This window comes from Pithys albifrons, chromosome 1 (assembly GCF_047495875.1).
Source record: "Pithys albifrons albifrons isolate INPA30051 chromosome 1, PitAlb_v1, whole genome shotgun sequence".
NCBI classification, from domain to species: domain Eukaryota; kingdom Metazoa; phylum Chordata; class Aves; order Passeriformes; family Thamnophilidae; genus Pithys; species Pithys albifrons.
In genome coordinates, this window is record NC_092458.1 from 2,776,228 (window position 1) to 2,799,492 (window position 23,265).

A 23,265-nucleotide genomic window follows, 5' to 3' on the forward strand; every position below is an offset into this window, starting at 1 on the left:
ACTTGTATTTCAATACTATAGTTACTGGAAGGACTTCTCTATATTGACAGAGGTGATAATGGTGGATTTCTTTGTTGCAACGTATCTGATTATGTTGTAAGTATGACCAAGTGCATTTATTGAGTTGCCCTTAGGGTGATGTTTTATCTTTTGCTTTACAGCACTTCAAACTTTTGAGTCTGCTGTTTATGGATTATTGCCTATATCGTACATCTGGGAAGTTCCTCATGGGGGAGTGACAGCCACTACCTACAGACTTTGTGAAAAACAAGCTTAATGATGAATCCTGTATAAACTTTAGTCAGCAATAAGACCATATGGGATACTGTTGTCATGTTCATTCCTATTCCCTTCACTATTTTAATTAATTATTCACCAGTTTGTTCAGGTAGAAATACCAGATGACATTAAGTCATGCAGAAGGCATAACTTATATGACTATTTCTATATCCAGTATAGATAGCCCTTCCTTTTTTCCCAGATAATTTTTGTGGGCTTGAAACTCTTATTTCATTAAAAAAAACCCTTCATTTGAAAAAAAACTCTCCATAGTGTGTGTTTTAGAGAAGGAAATCTTGAATTTTTGAACAATGTAAAGTGAAGAACACTCAGCTTGTTTTTTTCAGCTTTTAAAACTTCTGCAGAGGAGAGATCTTGTAAGTCAGACATCCCTTAGGGATTGTGTTGTGTGGGGTGCCACACTCCCAGGTTAGGACATGTCCATCATGCAGCTGCTGAGGAGTTCAGGGACCTACTGAAGAACAGTCAGTAGCCTGTCTTTGTCCTTGGCATTGCTTTCTCACCCATGTGAATTGATGCAAACTGCTTTAGTTCTTTTTCTGGTCACAGCAACATAGCTTTGTAAGTGTTTCAGAGCATAATTAAGTTTATTGGGAGATTTCTGAGGTGCTATTAAGCTCCCAGACCAGACTGTCAGTGTGTATTGTGGTTTGCAGGGAGAACTGGCAAAGGTGCCTGTTCTCACAACCTCAAATAAGAGTGAGTTGGAAAAATTAAATCTGGGTCACTGCTTGTGATGAGTAAGCAGTTACCAGAGCATTGAGCCGCTCTTCCCCCTCTGGGAAGCAGTAGAGGAACATCACAGCAACAAATCCCAATGCAGTTTGTTAGTCCTCCCTTGCTTAGGAAGTCTCTGCTACACGTTACTATTTTTGCAGTTTTGGACTGTGTTATCCCTCTCAAGGTTTCTATTTCTTACCTTCTGTGCTCTTTCTGCCTGGTAGAATTTTTTTTTTTTTCACATGGACCACTATAGATCATATTAATCTATGGAGGGTTTTACTGGAGGAAAAATTGGATCTTTACAGAATAAAAGAAAAAGCTTAGCAGTGCCAAAAAGTTACAGTAGACTGCAGCACTCCAGGCAGTACATTCCAAAGGAAGATGGAAATTATATCCCCAAAAGTCAGTGCAGTTCAGTTTAACAGAGTGGCTCACTAAGTTGTCTTGTTCTCATCTTAAGTTGATAATTTTAGCCCTAGGCTGCAAATGTAGTTGGAGATACAAAGAGAGGAGGGTGATGTGACCTGACTGATGACAGCAGAGTTCTGGTTTGCTCTGACTTCGTGTGGCTGCATCTCTGAGTTTTCTCACCTGTAAAACAGATAGGCTGGCCAGGTGGCACCCACTTTGGTTAGTGTTTGTGAAGTGCTCTGATCACTCAGAGTCCTCTTTGAGCGCTAATTACTCTTTGAGTGTAGTCATGCATGGAAGTGAACAGGCAGTCCAACTTCTGCTAGGAAGGTTAAAGCACAGCAGGCTGAGGGAGGGCTGAGTCTGGGACAGAGCGTACCCAGGCTGCTGGAGCGTGTCTGCAGCCCAGCCAGCATTCTGCATCGGGTGACTTCTGGTGATGCAGAGAGCCTTTAGGCAATGCTTGTATCCAGATCCATGCAGATCTGTGAGGTGTAAACCCATATGTGTGGATTCTGCAGAAGGAGTGGCAGATATGGGTGAGCCTCTGCCACCCGGGAATTAAACACCTCACACCACATGAGAGGTGTCACTGCCCCTTGCACCCACCAGTTCAGCTTCATAAAGCTTTTGCCTCCTTGTCACTTCTCAACAGAAACTTGCAAGCAGAGTATGACCGTCTGAAGCAGCAGCATGACCACAAAGGACTGTCTCCACTGCCGTCCCCACCAGAGATGATGCCGGTTTCTCCGCAAAGCCCCCGGGATGCTGAGCTCATTGCAGAAGCCAAGCTGCTTCGCCAGCACAAAGGCCGCCTGGAAGCCAGGATGCAGATCCTGGAGGATCACAACAAACAGCTGGAATCACAGCTGCACAGGCTGAGGCAGCTGCTGGAGCAGGTGAGTCCTTAGGCATTTCTTCTAAGTCTCTGTAGAGTCATTTTCCAAATGTGAAGATTATCATTAACAACATACCAAGAAATTGTATCTGTAGAGGCTAGCGAGAGAAAAATATTAAATTGTTCTACAGGCTGCAAGTGAGAATAGGAAATGAGGTTTCAGTGTTCTTATTTAGCCTTCTTCCTTGTTTTATTCAGAATTCAAGTCCATTGGCTGCATGAATATTTTTACTTAAAAACAGACAGAAAATTTTGTGTATTCATGGAATATAGAAAAATTACAGAGATATAAGATAGTGAGCTGTTAATAACAACTTCTTTTCTTTTCAATTTTCAGCCACAGGCAGATGCCAAGGTGAATGGTACAACACTATCATCTCCTTCTACCTCTTTGCAGAGGTCAGGCAGCAGTCAGCCAATGCTTCTTCGTGTAGTTGGCAGCCAGACTTCAGAAACCATGGGTAAGATAACAGCGTTCAGATTGCCATAAAAATTAGTTATAGTCCCATTTTCCAGAAAAAAAAACCTTAAATGCAGAAAATACTCTTCTGTTTATTTAAAATTAAGTAGACAATTGCAATGGTCTTTGATGTCAACTGGCTGTTTACGTCTTCAGAATGATTCAAGCTCTTTCTTCTTATCATGATGCACACAGTAGCTTGGATACTTTGACATTAAATACAAAGCTCAGGGCTTGACTTCTGAAAACAAATATCACTGAAAAGTTAACTATTTTATTCAAACTGACTCAGTTATTAAGCATGACATGACTGATTTAAATGTACATAGTAGTAATTATTGCTAAGAAACTAAATGTGTGATTAGTCATCCTCATGTTAACTGATGAGATCTTGTTTTTAATAGGTTGTGGCTTAATCAGTAGGATTGAACTGTCACTCATAGGCAGTGCTCATCTAATGTCTCTTCTAAATATCCCATCAGATGTGATAATGAACATCAAATGAGTTGTGGAGTAAGGTTAAGTAAAAATATTCTGTATCTAGGGACTAGAATTACTATTTTTGTGCTTTTACTAACTGCTCTGGTAGTATTTTCTTGATTTCCTATCTGTTATATAATGAGTAAGTAGTTATTACCAAGCAGAAAGGATTTTTATCTAGTAAAAAAGCAATCAATCATTGCATCATCTTTAAGCAAATGCACTTACATTATTTCAACAAGATAATGCTTCAAGTGGGCTGGTAATATTCAGCTTCATACACAGAAATTTATTTATTGTATATTAGATAGAGGCTTAAGTGAGAGCTTTTTATTTAACTGCTGTTAGTGGAAGTGTCAGTGGGAGGGGACATTTTCCTGTCTCTCAAGTGCTGTTGTTGTGGGAAATGCAGCTTTTTGAGGGATTTTTCTTCCATTGCAAGTGTAAGCAATAATATCAGCCTGTGCCAGTATCAAACAAGATGGGTTTCATACACCCTGCAACAAAAGATGTGAAATAAATTGTACCTTTAAAAATGCTTAAGTGAAATCCTGGGGCTGAGAGTACAATCACAGGTAACAGCAATTTCATTTGGACCTTTCATTAATCAGATGACCAATGAGGAAATATTTTGCTGTGTATGGCATACACAGAGAGACAAAACGTATCAGCAGAGTAATTTGCATCAGCTTTCTGAAGAGATGTCATGAATTTCATCACATAAAATTTGTTAATTAAAATACATAGGAAAAAATAGGAAGACAGTAGTTTTCAGCCATCTTATTAGAAGTCTTGTAGTTTATAGTTTCTTATGTCATCCTGTAGTAGGACAAAGTACAATAAAGTGCTTCTTTTCATTTGAGTCAATACAAAATTATTTCCATTTAACTTATAAGACTGGAACTAATCAATTAACATGATAGAGACATATAAACTGCTAAAAGTTTTTAAAGCAAATATTCAGACACGATTTTACTTGATTTGTTTGACTGAGCCAATATATGGAAGGACAGTGAGAGCTGAGCCGTTATCAGTATGATCGTATTAAGACTCAGCAAAGCAACACTGTTGGCAGCACAGAGTGGAGCTTGTAGAAAGAATTACTAACTGAGCCAACAAACCACAGCTGATGCAGTTTGTGGAGTCTCCTTTCACACCAGAAAGCTTTGCTTGCTAGTCTGAGAGTTTTCTGAAGCGCAGCTTGAGATACTCTTGAATTGTGAATGGTGTTGTAAATAATGCTCCCATGCAGCAAGCATGTGCCCAGGAATGAGGGAGCCATCCTTTCTGAGAAAGTACTGAGGATCTCTAGGTCTCTCAGTCAATGAGGTAATGTAGTGGTATCTTTTATGTGTTTTTCTCTTTAAAATTAGACCTTAGTTGTTGGGTTTATTCTCTGAATATAGACCCACTGCATTTGTCTCTCTGCTTTCCCAGGCAAACTGTTAAAGATTTTCCACTAGCAGCATTGTCCATTTGGTAAAAGCAGTACCCACTCAAAACATAATTTACAAATAGGAGAGCTTATTCCTTGGTAACCTGAAACACACCTGGGCAATTTGAAAGGTTCTGCTTTTCTTCTCATGGAGTCCTAATGGGAAAATCCTTATCTTTGGCCTTTTTCCCTCAGCAGTAGCATGGCAGAGGAGGCTCTCTGAGATGTGTGAGGAAAGAGGCTTTTGTGAAACTTTAATTCGTTCAGCTACCACCAGAATATTTGAGACTCACCCAGCTCTTAGCCTTTTGTAGAAACACAAATAGGGAAGGCTGTTTTGAGTAAAGAGGTTGAGGTCTGGAGGTATCTTTACTTTTGTTGGGTTGTTTGGCTAATGTAGATTGGTCATGTACAAGGATATGGTCAGAAAAATCATCCAAATGAGGAGAAAAAAAAACAAAAAATGCATTTTAAATAAAAGATTACGCATTTTTGAAGGTCAGCACAGTTCAGTTTGTGTGAGTGCTTATGAGAACATTCAGAAATCAGTACCTATCCTCACTTCTTCAGAAGGACAGCATAACCACTGCCCTTCTTCCTCTGTTCTTTAGGGCCAGGAGGCTTCCTGCAGGCCGATAAAGGCCTCAGCCTGGGTAGAAACAGCAACATCTTGCTCTGAGTTTCACCTTGACATCCAGCAAAGGCTGGAAGGACATTACTTTTGCTAAGACACCTCTGTCAGTGCAACACTTGATGCAAAAGTAACTCATGGTGTGAGCTGATTTGTGTGAACCCGGCATTGTTGAAAGCTGAACAAACTGCAAGCAGTCTCAGCAGCTATTTTTAGACCATTAATGGAATAAAAGAAGCTGATACAAAGACCATCATTTATATGAATTAAGTGCTTCTTGCAGACACTCTACCTCACTTCTTGTAGTGAAGTGGGAGAAATCACTCTTGGTCAGTAATAACTCTTGTGAAGCTCCTGACCTAAATACAGGCAGCCCTGAGGTGTTCCTTTAGTATCCCTTTTTCTAAGTTCTCCACTAGCATGGAGCACCTCAGTGTTTAAAGAATATAAATGTTAACAAAAAATCAGAGTTTATTACTTAGATTGAGTAGGGCAAAACATTTTACAATAAAGGGTCATTAAGTCATTTTCAAAATTATGGTTGTTACAGTGGGCAAAATTGCTTTTGTGTTTTAATGGGAATGAAAGACATCTAGTAAAAAAAGGAGAGTCCCATTCAAAGTGTATCCTTTAGGTGTATTCTTTTTTCCAGGTGCTTTGTTTGTATTGGAGGCTAAGGCATACAGTAAAAACAACATATGGATTTTAGTTATATGAAACCATGAGCAAAAAAAATCCAGTAAAAAAAATGTATTGAATTTCCCATTAAACTGCTGCCCTATAATCAGGTTATAGAAATTATTCAGTGGGAGAAATGTATTTCGCTTTATTAAACTGCTGCTAAACCCTTTTACAGTACAATTGAGTGTTCTTGGAGCGCCAATCTGATGCAATTAAACTGTCAGAAATATTAATACTGATGCAGATGAGAATCTGGGTTTCTACTGATTTGTGCAGCTAGGCAAAGCAGTGCCAACATGAATCCAGCACTATTAGAAAGCTGCTCAACAGCAGCACTCACAACAGCAATTTCTTTTTCCATTAATAGAATAAGAGAAGCTGAAACGACGAGTGTCATTTATGGAACTAAATGTTCCTAGCAGACATTTTACCCTACTTCTTCTACCAAAGTAGATTATTTCTTAAATCCCTTATTACAAATTAAAATCAGTGTTAATTGTTTCAAATTCATTGTATAATTGCACTTAGATCCTTATAAAGGAAGAGACACATAGCGGTCAACAAAATTCACCTTTGAAATTTTGATTGTATACTGAGCAGAAAATGTGTTTATTATATGGACAGCCTCAGCTTTGTGAAGGACTTATGCAGTAGCAAACTGTTAGCAAAGGGTCTCTCAGGCAACGGTGTGGATTTGCTTTGCAGGCGAGGATGAGCTGCTCAGCCCTCCCCAGGACACAAGCACAGGTTTGGAGGAAGTGATGGAGCAGCTGAACAACTCCTTCCCCAGCTCCAGAGGTGAGCTCTGCTGCCCGTGGCAGATGAGAGGGAAGAAGATAAAAGTACTTTCTGTTCCTTGATGTTTTGAGGGGGTTGTGTTTTGGTATCAGGTTTTTTTGCTGCTCTTTGTTTTCATTTTAACGATAGCTGTAGAGAAACCTGTCTTATTTAGAGTGGAGAAGCAGCCTGCTCCTCCTTTACCTTAAGCTACCTCCACAGGTAGATATGTGGATGAAAAAATACCTCTATGAGACTTTCTTCTCCAAGCATTTTCTTCGCTTCCCTTTTGCCATGTTCCTTTTCTCACAGCTTTTCTCCTTGCTGATTTATTTTTCATTGCATGTCTTAGCACATTTTTCTTCTCTCCTTCTTTATCTTTCTCCAAGAAGAATCTGATTTGAAATAATATTAAAGTTGTAAGTCAAAGTTCTCAACCATGAAGCACTTGGGTCTGGAAGGATGGAGGAAAAACGAGTGGGCTGCTTGTTTGTGCAGCGTGGGCTGCACTTGTGTGCACAGCCACAGCATTTCTTTCAGTTTCCATTTTGCTCCTTGCTGTTGTTTGCTGAAGATTATCGGTTTGTATTACTGGGATTTATTTGTTCAGCCTTTTTTCATTTAAGAACTTCTTTTCTGAGCCCAGAGAAAATACTCTGCTGCCATGAAAAATGGCATAGATTCCTAGCTGGAGATGGGAAGTTTGGGATACTGCTTGTTGCTGTGAAGGAAGGCTCAGGCATAAACCTATTGGCAAAAGAAAGTCGCAGTGTTTATTCGCAGCTTGTTAGGCAGATTTCAGTAGGGCCCCTTGCACAGGTTTCACACATCACCCAAAGGTTCTTCTTTAGTAGATAAATGCATTAACCATCTTACTAGACCTTCAGTGGACTCATGTTTTTTTCCATGCTCTGGTTTCAAAGCAAGTTCAGGTCTCACCAGACATCATCTGTGAGCAGTGGAGAAGAAGGCAGTATAAACCATGTAAGGTGTTGTGCTGTAGATCAAAAGATGGCATCGTTTAGAAAGATCTCATTGAAGAAAATCTAAACCAGTGAATTTTTAACTGCATTCATCTCAACATTTATGTGGAAAAGCCATATGTCCAGCCTTCATTTTGCCTAGATACTAATTATGAGAGACAACAGATGAAAATTATTTCTAATAATGCTATGTAGATAAAAACTGACTTATTTTTAAGTTGCTGTGTACACAATATTGCAACAGACAGTATTTTCTTATCAGTGACCATTATTTGTGTAAATATGTTGTATTTAGAAGATCTTGCATAATTGTATGTCTCTTAGATGTAGATAGCCCATGTGTTACAATATTCACCAAATGTGAATGATTAGGTTTCTCTGTTCTTCATGCATCTTTTGATGCCTTCGCATGAATGCCAGGTTTGCGTTACTGCTTCTGGTTGAGGAATAGGAATGGTCAGGCTCTCTCGTAAGAGACAGTTCATCCTACAACCAATGCTGATGGATTTCCATTCACTGGTTGATAGAGAAGGCTACTGACATTGTCAGTTTTGCTGAGATCTCATGCAAACTTCTGTTACTGGAGTTTTCTTCTATTCCAATTTTAGCAATTAATTTATAGTCCACTGATCCCCACATACATAAAGCTCACATCCACAGCTGATTGGCCACAGCCTCATGGAGACCTTCCCTATGAAATGAAGAATGCTGTGGTCAGTCCGATTCCACAGGCATCAGGGCTCTGACTCAGAATTTACATGACTGCAGTAAGAAGAAAAGGAAGCAGAATTGATTGGTCTTAACAAACTACTGAACCAGGAACCATTTTGCTGTTGAGAGGTACAAATCTGTATCTCAGGTTTCTAATCTATAATAAAAGATCAAAGTGTAATTGCAAAAGAATGAAAGCAGTTTGGCAAAGCAGCCTGAGAAGAGGGCTGACTGCAAGGACTCAGATGTGGTACAAGTGAAATTTTGTTTCTTTCCATTACAAGTTGCACTGAATCTCAGGGTATAGGTGTGAATACCTACCTCAAGCAGGTATTTGGGAAACACAAGAAACCCAAACAAGCAATGAGCACAGATCTATAAAAAATACATTTTCTTATAGGTCTTCTTATTAAGTAGAATTAAGAAATTGTGAGGTGCAAGAAACACGGTCATCCCAGTGTGACATTCAGAAATAGGTTGTGATACAGCTTATGAAATATTATTTGAAAGGTGAATTCAGACTACTCGGGTAACATGATACCACATTTGTTGTATTATATCTTTAGGAATTAAAACTAGAAGGAAGATGAGTTAAATGCCCAAGATTGACTAGCACTAGAAACAGCTTTGTTTATTTCTTTACTAATGCTGTCTGTACAAGTCATCTGTTATGATATTCATAGACTATATAATTCCAAAGGAGCTGCAGAGGACACTGTGCACTTACCAAAATTTACCTGGATTGGAAGCAAGAATGATAAAACAAAATCCATGAAGTGACAAATGTCCATGCAAATAACGTGAAATTTATACGTGGGGTCAGTTGGGGAAATCTTAGGGGCATATTAAAAGACCTAGGAAGTTACTGGCAGGACATTAAATGTCCTGCTCGTTAAGCTGTTGATGAAGGGTGTAGAGAACAAGTCAGGAGCAGCTGAGGTTATTTAGCGTGGAGAAAAGGAGGCTCTGGGGAAGCCTTATTGCTCTCTACAAGTTCCTTAAAGAATAGTGTAGCAAGGTGCAGGTTGGTTGCTTCTCCCAGTAACAAGCAATCAGACAAGGGAAAATTGCTTAAAGTTGTGCCAGGAGAGGCCTAGATTGGATATTAGAGAAAATTTCTTCAGGGAAAGGGCTGTCAGACCTTGGAACAGTCTGTCCAGGGAAGTGGTGGGGTCAACAACCGTGAAGGTATTTAAAAGACTCGTAGATGTGCCATTTGGAGGACATGGTTTGTTGGTGGATTTAGCAGTGCTGGGGTAATGGTTGGACTTGGTGATCTTAAAGATCTTTTCCAACCTGAATGATTTTATGAAATGTGGTTTGTTTGTGTCCTGTAACAACAAGTGTTTAAAATTTCAAGCTAAATATCCAACAGCATGTCACAGCACAGAGATTGATTTCCTTTTGAATCAGGGACATGAGTCTAGGTGACCTGTTGCCATTAGGAGAACAGCAACTCAGAGGAGTGCAGAACAATGTTAAAGAGTGAACTGGGCCGTGGAAGCTTTGGTTCTGAGAAAAGTTCAAAGCTGAATCAGCAGTGGAGAGAGAAGGACTGAATTTCTTTGCTTGGGTGCACAGCTGTGTAATTGAGCATCACAGGATACAAATTAACAACAAAATATTTAGTCTAAATACTGTCAAAAGCACCGGAAAAGTAAGGTTTACTCAGGCTGGGAAACAGTTTACTAAAGCAGGTAGTGGCTCTTAGTTTGGACTTGTGAAACAAATAAGTACAATGTAGTAGTAATTAATTGTTCACTCACCTGGAGATAGGTTCCTTATGATTATGATATTTTCCAAGCTTTTGCTGCATAGCTGTCAAAAGGACACCAAGGCTTCACAGCATCATTTTGAATACATTTTAAAGAAGCATCTGTAGAACTAATTGTATCCTAGACCTGCATGAGCAGATCTCAGATGCGATAGCTTGTGTACTATATAACTTTTACAGGGATTCTTTGTTACTTCAGTTTAACCTTTTGGCAGTTCTTGGCATTTCCTAAGGAGCAAAAGCCCTCCATACTCCTTGCACAGCTGTCTTTGGTGCTGAAAGCTCTTTCATTTCTGGAGAGAGAAATTCTGCTGAATACCTGATGATTGCTGTCCTTAAGGAATTTTTCTTTCCTTTCAATCTACATGGTTTCCCATCCATTCCTCTCTTACTTTGCTGCTCCCAGCAAATTCACAACTGCTGCAGCTGCTTCAAACAGCTGCTGTGCTAACTCAAAACAGATGTCAAAGCCAGAGGTCTGACATTTAGTGGAAATCTACCATTAAGTACCACCTCAGTGGTTTATTTGACCCTGCTTGATAATGGGCCCACAGAGGAAAACATTTTCATGCTGTATTTGTGCCCAAACCACTTAAGTCTCCAGGGAATTGGTTCACAGTTAGAAAGCAAGATTGGCAGGCCAGTATTTTTAAAGCCAGATTCATCTCTCCTGCAGCACTGAGGACAAACAAGTTGCACAACTTCAGGTGGATCTCATGGTGGACCAGGCTGAGGTTTGCAGCTATGGTTTCATGGTAAATGCTTTCTATGAATGAAGTTCAGAGAGGACTTAGGGGTAGAAGTTCTTGAGCTGACTGAAGCTGGTGAGAGCAATTCCCAAGTTTCCCTCGATGGGAAATAATAAAGGAGTGGGATCCAAGAAGTTGAAATGAGACCATGATAGCTTAAATGAGCTAAGAGGCCATGATATAACATGAAAACATTTGGAGAGAGATCAGTAATCACTTACTATTTAGCATGGTATTGCTTAACACAGATGTGGTCTTGTGCAGTGAAATTACAAGAACCCCACAGCAATAAATGAATAAGAATATCACAATTTTTTAGAAGTTTTATTTTTATCTCAGTCACATTAAAGCACACCAGTCATGTTTTCTTCTCTCACTTTTGCATCAGCCAGGCTCTGTGTGGGACTCATGTCCTAAGTGGAACAAGCAACTTTCAGCACTGCAAGTAATGCAGTTTCTCTTATTCTGACAGCAAAATGATGCAGACTTTTCTTTTCACACTTTATTGAATCAGTGGAAGAGTACTGTGGAGTTAATATACTGTAGGGTACTCTGGAAATGTTCTTCCAGTTGAGATACCCTGGCCTCTTCTGGATGGTATCACCTCTTTGTGCTACAGTCCTGCAGTGAGCCCAGGAGACTGAGCTCCCTCATCACTCCCCCATGGCAGAGCACTACTGATCTGGCTGAGCTGCTCTGCAGGTGGGATGGTGATGGGGAGGACTAGGTCTTCCATGTTTTATAATGCCCAGTTCTGATCTAAACAGAGAATATGTTAAAGAATTCACAAAACTTCAGGGAACTTGCAGAAACAAAGGCTGTTTACAGTCCAGCACTCTCTTCTCTGCAGCCTGTCCTTTTCCTGGGTTCAGTGAGAGGGGCAGTGCAGTAGATGCTTTGTGCCCTCTGTTTGTACCTGAATCTGCATAGGTGCATGCAGTTTTTAATAGTGCCTCTGCTTTCAGGTTTAATGTGGTCACTTGCTGTGTACCTTTGCACATGACACAATGTCATGTAGCTTTACCAAAAAGAAGAAAGGAAAACTCTTCTATCTTGTAAGGGCAGTAAATATTGATTTGAGCAGGAATAATAGATAATTAGGTACCCATGGATTGCGTATCAGTGTCTTGATGTCTTATAGGAAACAAATTTTCAGAACTGCAGCAACACAGGCAATCTACTTCCTCTGCAATTTATGCTAAACCATACTCCTTGCCTTAAAACTTAGAAACATGCATTCATTCATATGCAAAGAAGGAAGTAACGTAAAATCCATTAAACCCTTTCTAATCTTCCTCCATAAGAAATTAGCTGTTGCTGTAGTAGCACAGCTCTTTGTTGCATTTAACAAATTCTAGGGCTGATTACTCACCACAGACTGTCCTCACCAGCTGTTTTGTGTGCTGCTGAGCTATCTCAGTTACCTTTAAATACATTCATTTGCTAGCAGAATCCAGTCTGTCTCGTGAAGATTTAAATTAAACACTGCCTAGCTGCAGTTGTAGGTGTCTTTTCAGACAAGTGGGCATTTCTTAAGACCTCCAGAAGGAGCCAATATGTTTCATGTAGGCAGTTCTTTCTTTCTTCTTGACTCAAGCTAAACGTTCACCCCCTGGATCTCATTCCTGTCCCATGACTCTTGGACACCAAGCTGTACTGGGCTGCAGTTTCTTGGAGTCCTTAAGTAGACCACCTGCTGACCTAAACCCTGGGGCTCTTCCTCAGATGACCCAAATATGCAATGGATTTTGTATCTTCAAGGATTTTGTTACATGATTTATATTGATGAGAGATTCTCGTCTTCCCTCCTGGAAGACATTTTATAGGGAATTCATGACTCCTGATAAAAGTGCCAGAGGATATCACAGTCTCCACAGGCACATGTGTAAGTCCTAGAGAGTTAGGCAGGCCTACAAGGGGGGGTCCTTAGTGAAGGGATACCTGCCCTGGCCATCTGTGCACCACCAGCACATGTGGAGTAGATATTACCAGAGTCAATGTGTTATTATCGAACCTATTGTTGTCATTTCTAATAGTAAGTATGCTACTGGGGAGAAAAAGGGGCAGGAAGGGAATAAAACTTTCTTCTATTCTTCCTGTTCCTTTGCTGTCCAGGCCTTCAGAGGCTGCCCAGCCCTTTCTATTGCCTGGAGTTTGTGGCTGAACCATTCCCTTCCTCTGCTATCTCCTGATCTCCTCTAATGCCTCTGCCCAGCTGTGCTCTGCTGTTGGCACTTGTTCTGCAACTTTTAAAATACCTGCAAAGCTATTTATTGCCTGCCTTAGAGGAAAACTCGATAGCAATTAGGTTACTGTTCTGGTGACCTGTGTGTTCTCCCATAACTAACTGTCTCTCTCCCTGTTGTCCCATATATTGTTTACAATTACATCATTAACAGCAGCTCTGGGGCAAAGATCATCCTCTTAGTTGAACAGCATCTTACCACAGTGACTTTCTTACCTGAGACTGCAAGTCTGGCCATGTCAGTGCAGGCAGTGATGTGACAATGACAGTGGGACTCTGGAGACAGCAAGCATCTTACTGTCACTGGCTGTGTGATGGGAAAGGGAGCAGGGGGATGTTTGCTGTTGATTGACACCTGGCTTTATTTGTTTTTAAAAAACATGCTATGAGAAGTGTTTGAGAAGAATCAACATGATCAAAGCACGGCTTCCATGAAAGCTTGTTAGGAACATCTTTTCAATTAACCCATTATTTGACAGTTCTTGAATGTGATTAAATACTTTCCCTTTTTTACCTTTTTACTTGAACTTTCTCTTTCTTTTTCTCCCTCTGCCCCCACAGTTTTACCATGCCTGCAGATCAGCGTGTTGCAAACATATGCTGGAATGTATTTATCTTGAATGTGAACATGTTGTATTTCAGTGTACAGCTGTAGGTGTAAAATAAGTGTGTGTGTGTGTGTGTGTGTGTGTGTGTGTACACATATATGTTTATATATTAATGCATACCTCAATGTATGTAGACCATAATACAGTGTAAAGTGTCTGGATAATTAATTTGATGTTGGGGAACAAGGATTTTACTGCTTACACTGATTGCCAGAAGTACTCAGTTTGAGGAAATCAGGATGCTCAGAAAGTGAATTCAGATCTTTCCCTGCAATCCTTATTCTCAACTGAAAGGCCTGTGAGTTGGTGCTGGTGGTTTTCTCAAATGCTTTGCGAGGTTAAACCAAGCCACAGACGACAGAACTGTTGTTGAATAAATCAGCTCAGAATCATCAGTGGATTTCAGTGCACTTTGAGTCCTTCTTTAAGCAGAAGAGCGTTCTCTTTTAATATTAAATTTATAAAGGGAAATTGAAGTGTCTCTTACAGTATAAAATATACATTCATGTGTGGGTTTTTTCCTTTCTTTTCTGATATATATTCCACTTCCTCTCTCTGTTCCTAAAGGAAGAAATGCCCCTGGAAAGCCAGTGAGAGAGGTTAGTGAGATGCAGGCTCACTGCCATGGCTTCTGTTTGTCACAGCTTGCTTTCTGTGCCCAGCATGCGTGTGACACAGCACGGGTTTGCTTGGGTTTGGTGAAGGGTGGGGGTGGTTTTACTTTGCTTTGGGTTTTGTTTGATTTTGCTGAGTGCATTCCCCATGTGTGCTGTAACAGTAGTGTACCTCTCAACTTTCAATGGAGACAATGTCAGCTCAGGGATGTGCATTTTCTTACATCCTCCCAGAGATGGAAAATCAGGAATGGGGCGGAGAAAGTAATACCTTGAAATTAAGCCTCTGAATGATAATTGTTGTCAGCAAATACGCTGCAGTCACTGACTTTTGTTCTGTTGCTCTTATATGTAAGCACAACAGGGAAACCCTGTCTCTTGCTGTTCTGCTTACATACTCACAGTTGCATTTACATACATGTGCCAACCATCGTCTCCAGTTACCAAACAGTTCTTTTCTTTTCTTTTAGAGCAGTGAGAGTTGAGAGGTATAAGATATTCAGGTGTTTTAATTTCATGATGTACTATTGCAGAATGAAGAATGCTACTAACACTCACCAGCTCCACAGCGCTGTATTCAGCAATGCAGATGGGGGATGGTTTTCACTGTGCACTTCAGACATGGTTTGTTTGATGCAAAATAGGTTTTGGAATTTGTACATCACTGCTCATTAATGGAGGAAAACGTTCTGCGCTGTGTTGTCACAGCACCTTTGAAAGTATTTCCAGAGAGCCTTGATTTTTCCTCTGTGAAGCTGCTCTTCACTCGCCAACAGATATGACGTTTGAAAGATGAAATTCTAGTGAAAATTATTATTAAAGATAAAATATTCAGAGACTGCCTGAGTGCGATTGCAGCAGCTGTGAAATGACCTTTCCCGCACACAAAGTGTTCCGTGTGGATGAGGCAGAAATTGAAGGGTAACCCAGTTTCCAAACTTCTTCTGTGCAGAGAGAGGGGCTCATGGAAACACACTGCACTGGGTTTTTAGCAGAGCTGTTGTGAATCCCCAGTCAGTGACAGGCTACTCTGGGAAAGCCAGGATTTGTCCTGTGATGTGGTGTTTTGAAATACAGAGGTTCACTGCATTGGCTGTAGGAGCTGGGACAGGTCCAGCTGCTTTGGAGGTGTAAGATCTTCAGTACAGGTTAAGTCTGTCTTCAAATGGCAAGTACTCTCACGCAGATCAAAAAAGGGTGCTTGGGATGGCATCAACAAATTGCACCAGTCCAGAAATCTTATGTAAATTATTTCACATCCAAGCCTGCGTGTTCTCGGCTCATACACTGGGAATCATTCTTGAATTCAGCAAAACAGGTCATTGATTTCCACTATCCTCATTCATATTTATGCATACTTTTCAAAAAAAGCTTCTGCTATGGAAGGCATACTTGGTGCAATTAATTTAAAAAAATATATATAAAAATTGGCATGTTCTACATGATCAGATTCCAGCAGCTTAAACCTAAAAATTTGACTTCAGTGAATCACTCGCTGCTCTCCAGTTGAGTTTGTGCTCACTAATTGTTCCAGAGGAGTTTTGGTAACTTGCAGAGCTGAATATAAAACTCCATTGTCCACCTCCTTTTATGAGCTAAGTTTGAAGTACGAGCTAAGGTATAGAACAGCTTTTGCTTTATGTGTGGATCTCCTTGTGCAAAGGCAGATCATGTGGTTTTAAACCTGCCTGACCAGGTTTTGTTCCCATTACTCACATTTAGCATTGCCTTCATATGTAGGATTTTTCTTTTATTGGGGAAGGGTTAGAAATCTGTGATGTTAAAAAAGGCCCTGCATTATATTGGGGTTTCTTTACTTTCTATCCACTCTCTCCAGCCTGAATGCTCCACATTTATTTCTTTGATAAGCTGTATGATAAGATTGGTATTCCATTACTGTGCCCACACCCACAGGTCTTAATTCCATTAGAACTCTAAAGCAAATTCAGCAGACGTGAAACACATCATTCTGTATGAGACCAGAGGTGATGTTGTTAGTGTCTGCAGAAACAGGTGTCTCTTGCTTTCCAAACAAAAGCAGCTGTGGTTTTTATAATTTGAAGTTAATGCTGTCCATGCCCATTTTGAGCTTTATTGCTGCATTTCAAAGTGTGTGCTAGTTTTTTTCTTTCACAGCAGCATTTTTCAACCTTTCGGTGCCTCAAGCATGGAGAAGATTTCATCAGCTTTACTATTAAAAAAATATGAAATGAATTTCTTCTTTGATGGCATTACTTTAGAAATATGAATAATGGAAAGCTCTGATTTGTATTTTTCTAAGTACTTTTAAGACAGTATTTTTCTCATTTGCTTCTTAATTAAAATTGTCAATGTCCTACATTTCAGTAAGAGAGAGGGCAAGTGAGCAGCACTCAATAGAAGCAGCAGAGCTCTATAGCAACAGCCAGTGAATTTTGAGTCCTTATTGAGATAACAGACATTACAGAAGGGAGTGCATTCCTTGCACTTAGAGTACCAGGAAATCATTATATGTTTTGTTCTCAGCTGTTTGCAGTCTTTGTTAACCTGGCTGTCAGTCGCCTGTCCAGGAGAGGCACAAAACTGTGGCAGTACAATGACACCCAGCTGAGGGTCCACCAGTTGTATGCTGGGGCACAGCTATATCACCCACTCACTACTCTGGCCCATCCTGCCTCCTATGGCTGTCCTGGAGACCATGGACCCCAGGCTGGTGCACTTTACGGTCCAGCTGTTAACATAAACTGCAGTCAGCAGTGGTTTATTGTCATGCTCTGATCTGTAAACTCAGATAACTGAGGAGAAGACACACGATTGTTCAGGTTTTATGCAGAGGAAATTAAGAGCTGTGCTGGAGAGGGAGTCTGGATGTTGTTGGGGGAGAGGGAGTCGTATCTCCTTGATCACCCCAGTGTGCCCCTGACAGCTTTTGAGGAGGAAGACTGGATTTGAAGCATAGTTATTTCAAGAATATGGCATCACTTAACAGAGAAAAGCAAAAAAATACTACTGTACATTTCTGTAATGTTTATGTATTAAAAAAAGGCAGTTAAATGCCTCCCTGACCTCCGATCCCGTCAGGTCTCGGAAGCTCAGCAGGGTCAGCCCCGGATTAGTACTTGGATGGGAGACCTCCTGGGAAATGCCGGGTGCTGTAGGTTCTAGTCCTGAGGACTTCACTGGCACTGTCCAAGCTCGCTCGGCCGTGGCAGATGAACCTCAGGACTGAAACGGTGGGGCCAGTTCTGCGCACGCTGAGCCTCACCTGAAATCCACTGCGCAGGCTGGAAGGGCACACCCACGTGGGGACAGCCCTGCCCAAATCTGCGTTGGCGAAGCTGAACCACACACACACACATGTATTAAAAAGTACCTAGGGATTCCGGGATGCATAAGGGCTTCTTGGCTTATGTTGTAATTACCTGAACAGCTCAGCAGTTTGTATCTAGTGTGTCATACATGTGAAAGCCTTTTTTTTGTATGTTTTTAGTTGAAAATATTCTTTCTAAACCTCAGCTCTTTCTGACAGAACAAAATATTATTAACAAATAACTGATTTTTTTTCTGAAGATGGGGTTTAGCAATTTGGGTTGCTCTAAGTCCACAAAAGGGTGATCACTCATCCTGAGCTAGGAGTTAATGGTGTTGGAATCTCTGAAGAGCCCTAGAGTCCCATTGTTGTTTCTAGAAACAATAGATGACAACAAATCTGTATGAGAGACCATGACCCTGAGGGCAGCCCTGCTTCTTACAGATGGCAAGCCAGTTATAACCTCACTGTAGTTATACCAGGGTTATTCTCATAAAGCCACATCAGAATTTCAGGTAAGTAGAGCAGCCCAGTGGCAGTTACCTTTCTGTGTGCATAAGCATCTCCCATATATATGTTCTTGCTTTCATATGGCTTTGTCAGATTTTCACTTTTGGTGGTGTAATTTGCTGGATTGATCTCAGTCTGCATGATGCCAGTGAGAGAGATTATCCCTTAGATCTAAAATAAATGTGGTAGGATACATTTATTTTAAATTAAACTATGTTTTGACCAAAACTTGGCAGGAATTTTTCATATGCAGTTACTGAATGAGCAAATTACAAGTTTTTGCTTAGGATGAATAGAATGGCTATACATTAATGATTTATAGATGAAATTGCTGGTTGGTGCATCTGTTTCTCTGTGCATTAGTGCAATTAGCAAACCATCACCAGATTAGAAGCAAGTATTTCTTGGTACTGATACCTGGCAAACTGTGCCACACACAGCACGGCTCACTGTTGAATGGGCAGGTTGTTGAACAGTTGTCATTTAGATCTGGCCTATTTTTGTGTAACGAAGGCTACCTTTAAAAAAAGAAACTGAACAACTTGAAAAAACTAATATTTGAATATAAAAGGTGGTGTCAGTACTCCAGAAGAGGAAAAGTTCTGGGATTGTTCAGCCTGGAGAAGAGTAGGCTTTGGGGAGACCTCCTTGTGGCCTTCCAGTACTTTAGGGGGCTTATAAAAAAAGAGGGAGAGGGACTTCTCATATAAGAAAATAGCTACAGAACAAGGGGCAATAGTTCAGATTGGAGATTAGGAAGAAATTCTTTACTCAGAGAGTGGTGAGGCTCTGGAACAGGTTGCCCAGAGACATGACTGTCCCATCCCTTGAAGTGTTCAAGGCCAGGTTGGATGGGGCCCTGAGGAACCTGATCTATTGAGCAGCATCCCTGCCCATGGCAGAGGGGATGGAACTAGAAGGTCTTTAAGGTCCCTTCCAACCCAAACCATCCTCTGAATAGTTCTCAGGTAATTTTTTTCTATTCTATAAATGCTGCGGAACCAACATCACTCCAAGCTCTTATTTACTGTAGAAATGTCAACAGTGTGTGACAACCATAATACATGAACACTGAGAAGATGATGGTGAGTCTGATTTACTCCATAGGGAAGGTTCATTCCTGTTGTTAGAGAAGACAGTTGTGTCAGGAGGGACACCCACCATGTACATGTGCAGTGTTAATAGTCAGGCTCCAGCATATTACAGGTAGGGACTGCAGGGTGGGGGAAATCTCAGTGCCCTGCTCATGTCCTTTCTTCATTTGGGAGCTCCTTTCTCAGTGACCATGGTGAGGACTCAGCATCCAGGCTAGTGGAAAGCATTTCTGGGAGGAAGAGTTGTGGGTGGATGGCATTGCATGTCCTATGTTTTTCCAGACAAATACTCTGTCACAAGTGCTCTCAGAGACTAAGTCAAACCCCCTTAGGCCACAGCGACATGCAGTTTTATTGAGTAATACTTCACCTGTTATAAGTGTTCAGTTTCTGGCACTATGCAGCATGGGGTCTTCTTGTGTTGAAGGTCACGTGCACTTCTTTGCATCTAAATAAATCTTTCTTCAGTGATTATTTTCTAACTCTTATTTTAACTCATTTATGTGTTTGGCCTCAACATCAGCCTGTGGTGATGAATTCAGTAATACAATTATGTTCTGTGTGCAATATAATTTCCTTCTGCTTGCTTTAAGACCTTCTGTCTGCTCATTCCTCCTTGTCCTTGCAAGAAATCTTGAGCATTCAATCCTTGATTTGGATGCTCATCTTGTGGCATGACTAGATCTCTGTTATACTCCCTCTTCAGTCATATTTTTTTCAGGAGGGAGATGCCACATGGGAGTCAGATGTTTAAAGGGTGATGTCTCTGTTGTTTAAGATGCCAGAGAGTATTTGAGACAGTCATGAAGGGCTGCAGACCTGACACAGGATTTGCAGGAGACCCATGCTCTTCTGAACAGCACTGGGAGACCAGACAGGGTATGCCAAGGGCCTAAAATGGCAACTTCTGGCAATTGAATTTCCTATCTTCAAATCTGTTTGGTCTCTAATTGTGATGAATCCATTCCTTACTGCCCATGAGTGTTGCTGCCATTCCTTTCCATTGCAGCAATGGTGACAGAGTGCGAGAAATTGCAGATTTCATCTCCAGAATTTCATTGTGTGTTTATTTATCACTTCTGTGTAGGAGGTTGTGGTTATACCATCTTAGGACTTCAGAGTGGTTGTGGGTAAGGACAAATGCACACTGCATAGTAGTTAGGTGATAATTGTGGCATCTTGTTTCTGCTGGGCTGCTGTCTGAGAAGGAAAGGATATTTTAAAAATTATCAAATGAACTGAGCTGCTTAGTTTGGTCATTATTTATATCTATCTGTGCAGGTATCCTGCTGGGACCTCTTGCATTTAATGATTTAGTTGATTACTGCTGATCTGTTTCTTTCTGTTTTTCTCCTTGATAGAACACTGAATGCTCAAACACTTGTAGAATCAATTGGAAGCTTTTCTGTGATGTCAGTGGACTTAATTGTTGCTTTTGGTGAACATTGATAATGATGAAGCTTCATCACTGTGGGGGGTGATGGCTTATTGTCATCATGATTTACCAAAGCCATTCAAGCCAGTATTGCTGTTCAAGTGTTCTGAAAACCCGGCAAATTTTCCTTACCGCAACCTTTTGGACTCATCTGGGAGACTTCTGGGAAAAGTGGCCCCCGGTGTACTGCCCTGGGGATGGCAGAGAGCGGTACATGGAGATTGATGCATCTGTGAAATGTTCCTACCAACATGCTGCATGTTCTCTTTAATTGCCTCTTCTCTGACTTTCTTTTTCAGGCCACAATGTAGGGAGCCTTTTCCACATGGCAGACGACTTGGGAAGAGCAATGGAAACCTTAGTGACAGTGATGACCGACGACAAGGTGTTAGAATAGCGAGATGTGTTTTACAACTTCAGGCGTTCCGCATGGTTTTTATAATATTCATACTACAAAGAGGATTAGACTGTAAGAGTTTACAAGAAAACAAATCTATATTTTTGTGAAGGGTAGTGGTACTATACTGTAGATTTCAGTAGTTTCCTAAGTCTGTTACTGTTTTGTTAACAATGGCAGGTTTTACACGTCTATGCAATTGTACAAAAATTATAAGAAAACTACATGTAAAATCTTGATAGTTAAATAACTTGCCATTTCTTTATATGGAACGCATTTCGGGTTGTTTAAAAAAAATTTATAACAGTTATAATGAAAGATTGTAAACTAAAGTGTGCTTTATAAAAATAATTGTTTATAGAAACCCCCTTAAAAAAAAAACACACAAAAAAATATACTGAGGCAGTGCATCTGTTTAGTTTCATTTCAGCTCTGTAACTCCATCAGAGAGATTCATGTCCTGTGTTCTTTTCCTTGCCTATCAAAAAGAAAAAAAATATTTCCTGCAGCAACACCAAAATGGCCAACTTACATTTCTCATTGGTTTTGTCTGACTAGGGCTGGCTTAAAAAAAAAAAGACAAAACAGAACTTCCAATGAAGGTAGTTATGTCTGTATTTCCAGTAAAATTAAAGAGTTACATGAATTACTGTCCTGATTTTGGACAGCAACTAGCAATTACACAGCTAGTTTGCAATAATTAAATGAAAGAGCACATTACATGACAGAGCCTGCAAAAAAATTAATTAAAAACAAAAAAAAAAAGAAAAATAAAAAACCCAGAAGAAAGGAGGAAAGAATTTCATGACCGTCGTATGTTGCCAGTGTTTCCTCTGCTGACTAAATTCCTGAATGCTGTTAGTAAAGGAATGTAGAAATTGCCTTATGGGTTTAGACCTTTGGAGCTCAGTGTGCAGCACCCACTGACTGTGATTTTGCAGGGGAGGAGGTCCCTCCTGACCCCACCGAAACACAAGTAGGTGACTCAGAAAGCACTGTCCAGCTCACAGTGCTGTTAATGAGCATGAAGCCCCTCGACCCTCTGGACAATGAAACGAGAGCTTTCCACGGTCCCGTGTCTCAGCCTGCTACAGCAGCCAGTCCCAAGGAGCTGTGACACTGTGAGCAACCTTTGGGAAAGGCTGTAGAAGAATTACTGCTGTTCTTGCGCATTTATGGTGATCAGGTGAAGGTAGTCACACTGCTCCATGAGATAGCAATCACCAAAACAAACACCCTGGTCCTTTCTCCTCCCCGTTTCCCTCTACAAGCAATCCTGCACAATTAACAATAACGTGAGAAGAGGAACTCGTAGCAAAATAGATTAGCCAGCTTGACTGCAGCTCGGGAGAGACAGGTTTTGGTATGAGGTGCTGTCAGCAAAAGCTTTACCACTTCATTTTCTTAACCAGCTTTTCATTTTACCTTAGAATACATGAAAATACACCATCTGACTTTATATTGCAAGAGTAAAAAATCTGTTACCTCTTCTTGTATGAAGTGTAATTAAACTTGGGGAAGATTTTATTTTGAATGCTAGTTAACATTGAACATGGCTAGTCATGCTATTTCTACCTCACTTTGGTTTTGTGGTGTTCCTGACAATTACGTGTGACAATGTTACATCATCACCACGTGTCCATTGTGTGACCAGGTCTCATTGTTTAAATAACAACAACATTAATCATTTACAAAAATAAGTACAATCTTCCCAAACCTCTGCTTTCCTAATAAAGAGCTTTTTTAACACTTTATTACGATAGGAACCCTCACTATTTCTCATGGCCTTTTTTATCAGAAGATTTAAATTGTGATTTGAGAAAGAGATGGGTTTCTTCTTTTTTTCCCCCTTATACGTTAAACCTTCTCTTCAGAAAAAAAATGGAGGAAAAACAGATTGCACGATTGTTTTCATCAGGGTTTTGTTTTGTTTGTTTTACTTTCTAGATCTTAGTTCTGGAGTGAGTCTGTCAAAAAAATATTTAAAAAGTTGAAAGCTTTATTGCTGCTTTTTAAAGCATAATTTGGAAATTATTTCATATTCCTTATAATGACAAAAT

The 23,265-nt window shown here is 40.4% G+C and overlaps 1 protein-coding gene across 15 annotated transcripts in view; it reads left to right on the forward strand.

Moving 5' to 3' along the window:
* Positions 1 to 22,959, forward strand: part of DMD (dystrophin) — a 1,187,916-nt gene extending 1,164,957 nt beyond the window's left edge. For 10 of the 15 annotated variants that reach the window (XM_071566241.1, XM_071567909.1, XM_071570369.1 and 7 more), the window contains 4 exons: positions 2,090 to 2,333; positions 2,670 to 2,793; positions 6,725 to 6,817; positions 21,108 to 22,959. In XM_071566241.1, the coding sequence (XP_071422342.1) occupies positions 2,090 to 2,333; positions 2,670 to 2,793; positions 6,725 to 6,817; positions 21,108 to 21,205 (559 nt within the window). In that variant the 3' untranslated portion in view covers positions 21,206 to 22,959. Of the gene's footprint in view, positions 1 to 2,089; positions 2,334 to 2,669; positions 2,794 to 6,724; positions 6,818 to 14,433; positions 14,466 to 21,107 lie in introns of all 15 variants that reach the window. The other 5 variants (XM_071568723.1, XM_071577809.1, XM_071576186.1 and 2 more) reach the window with 2 other exon arrangements.
* Positions 22,960 to 23,265: the final 306 nt, after the last annotated feature.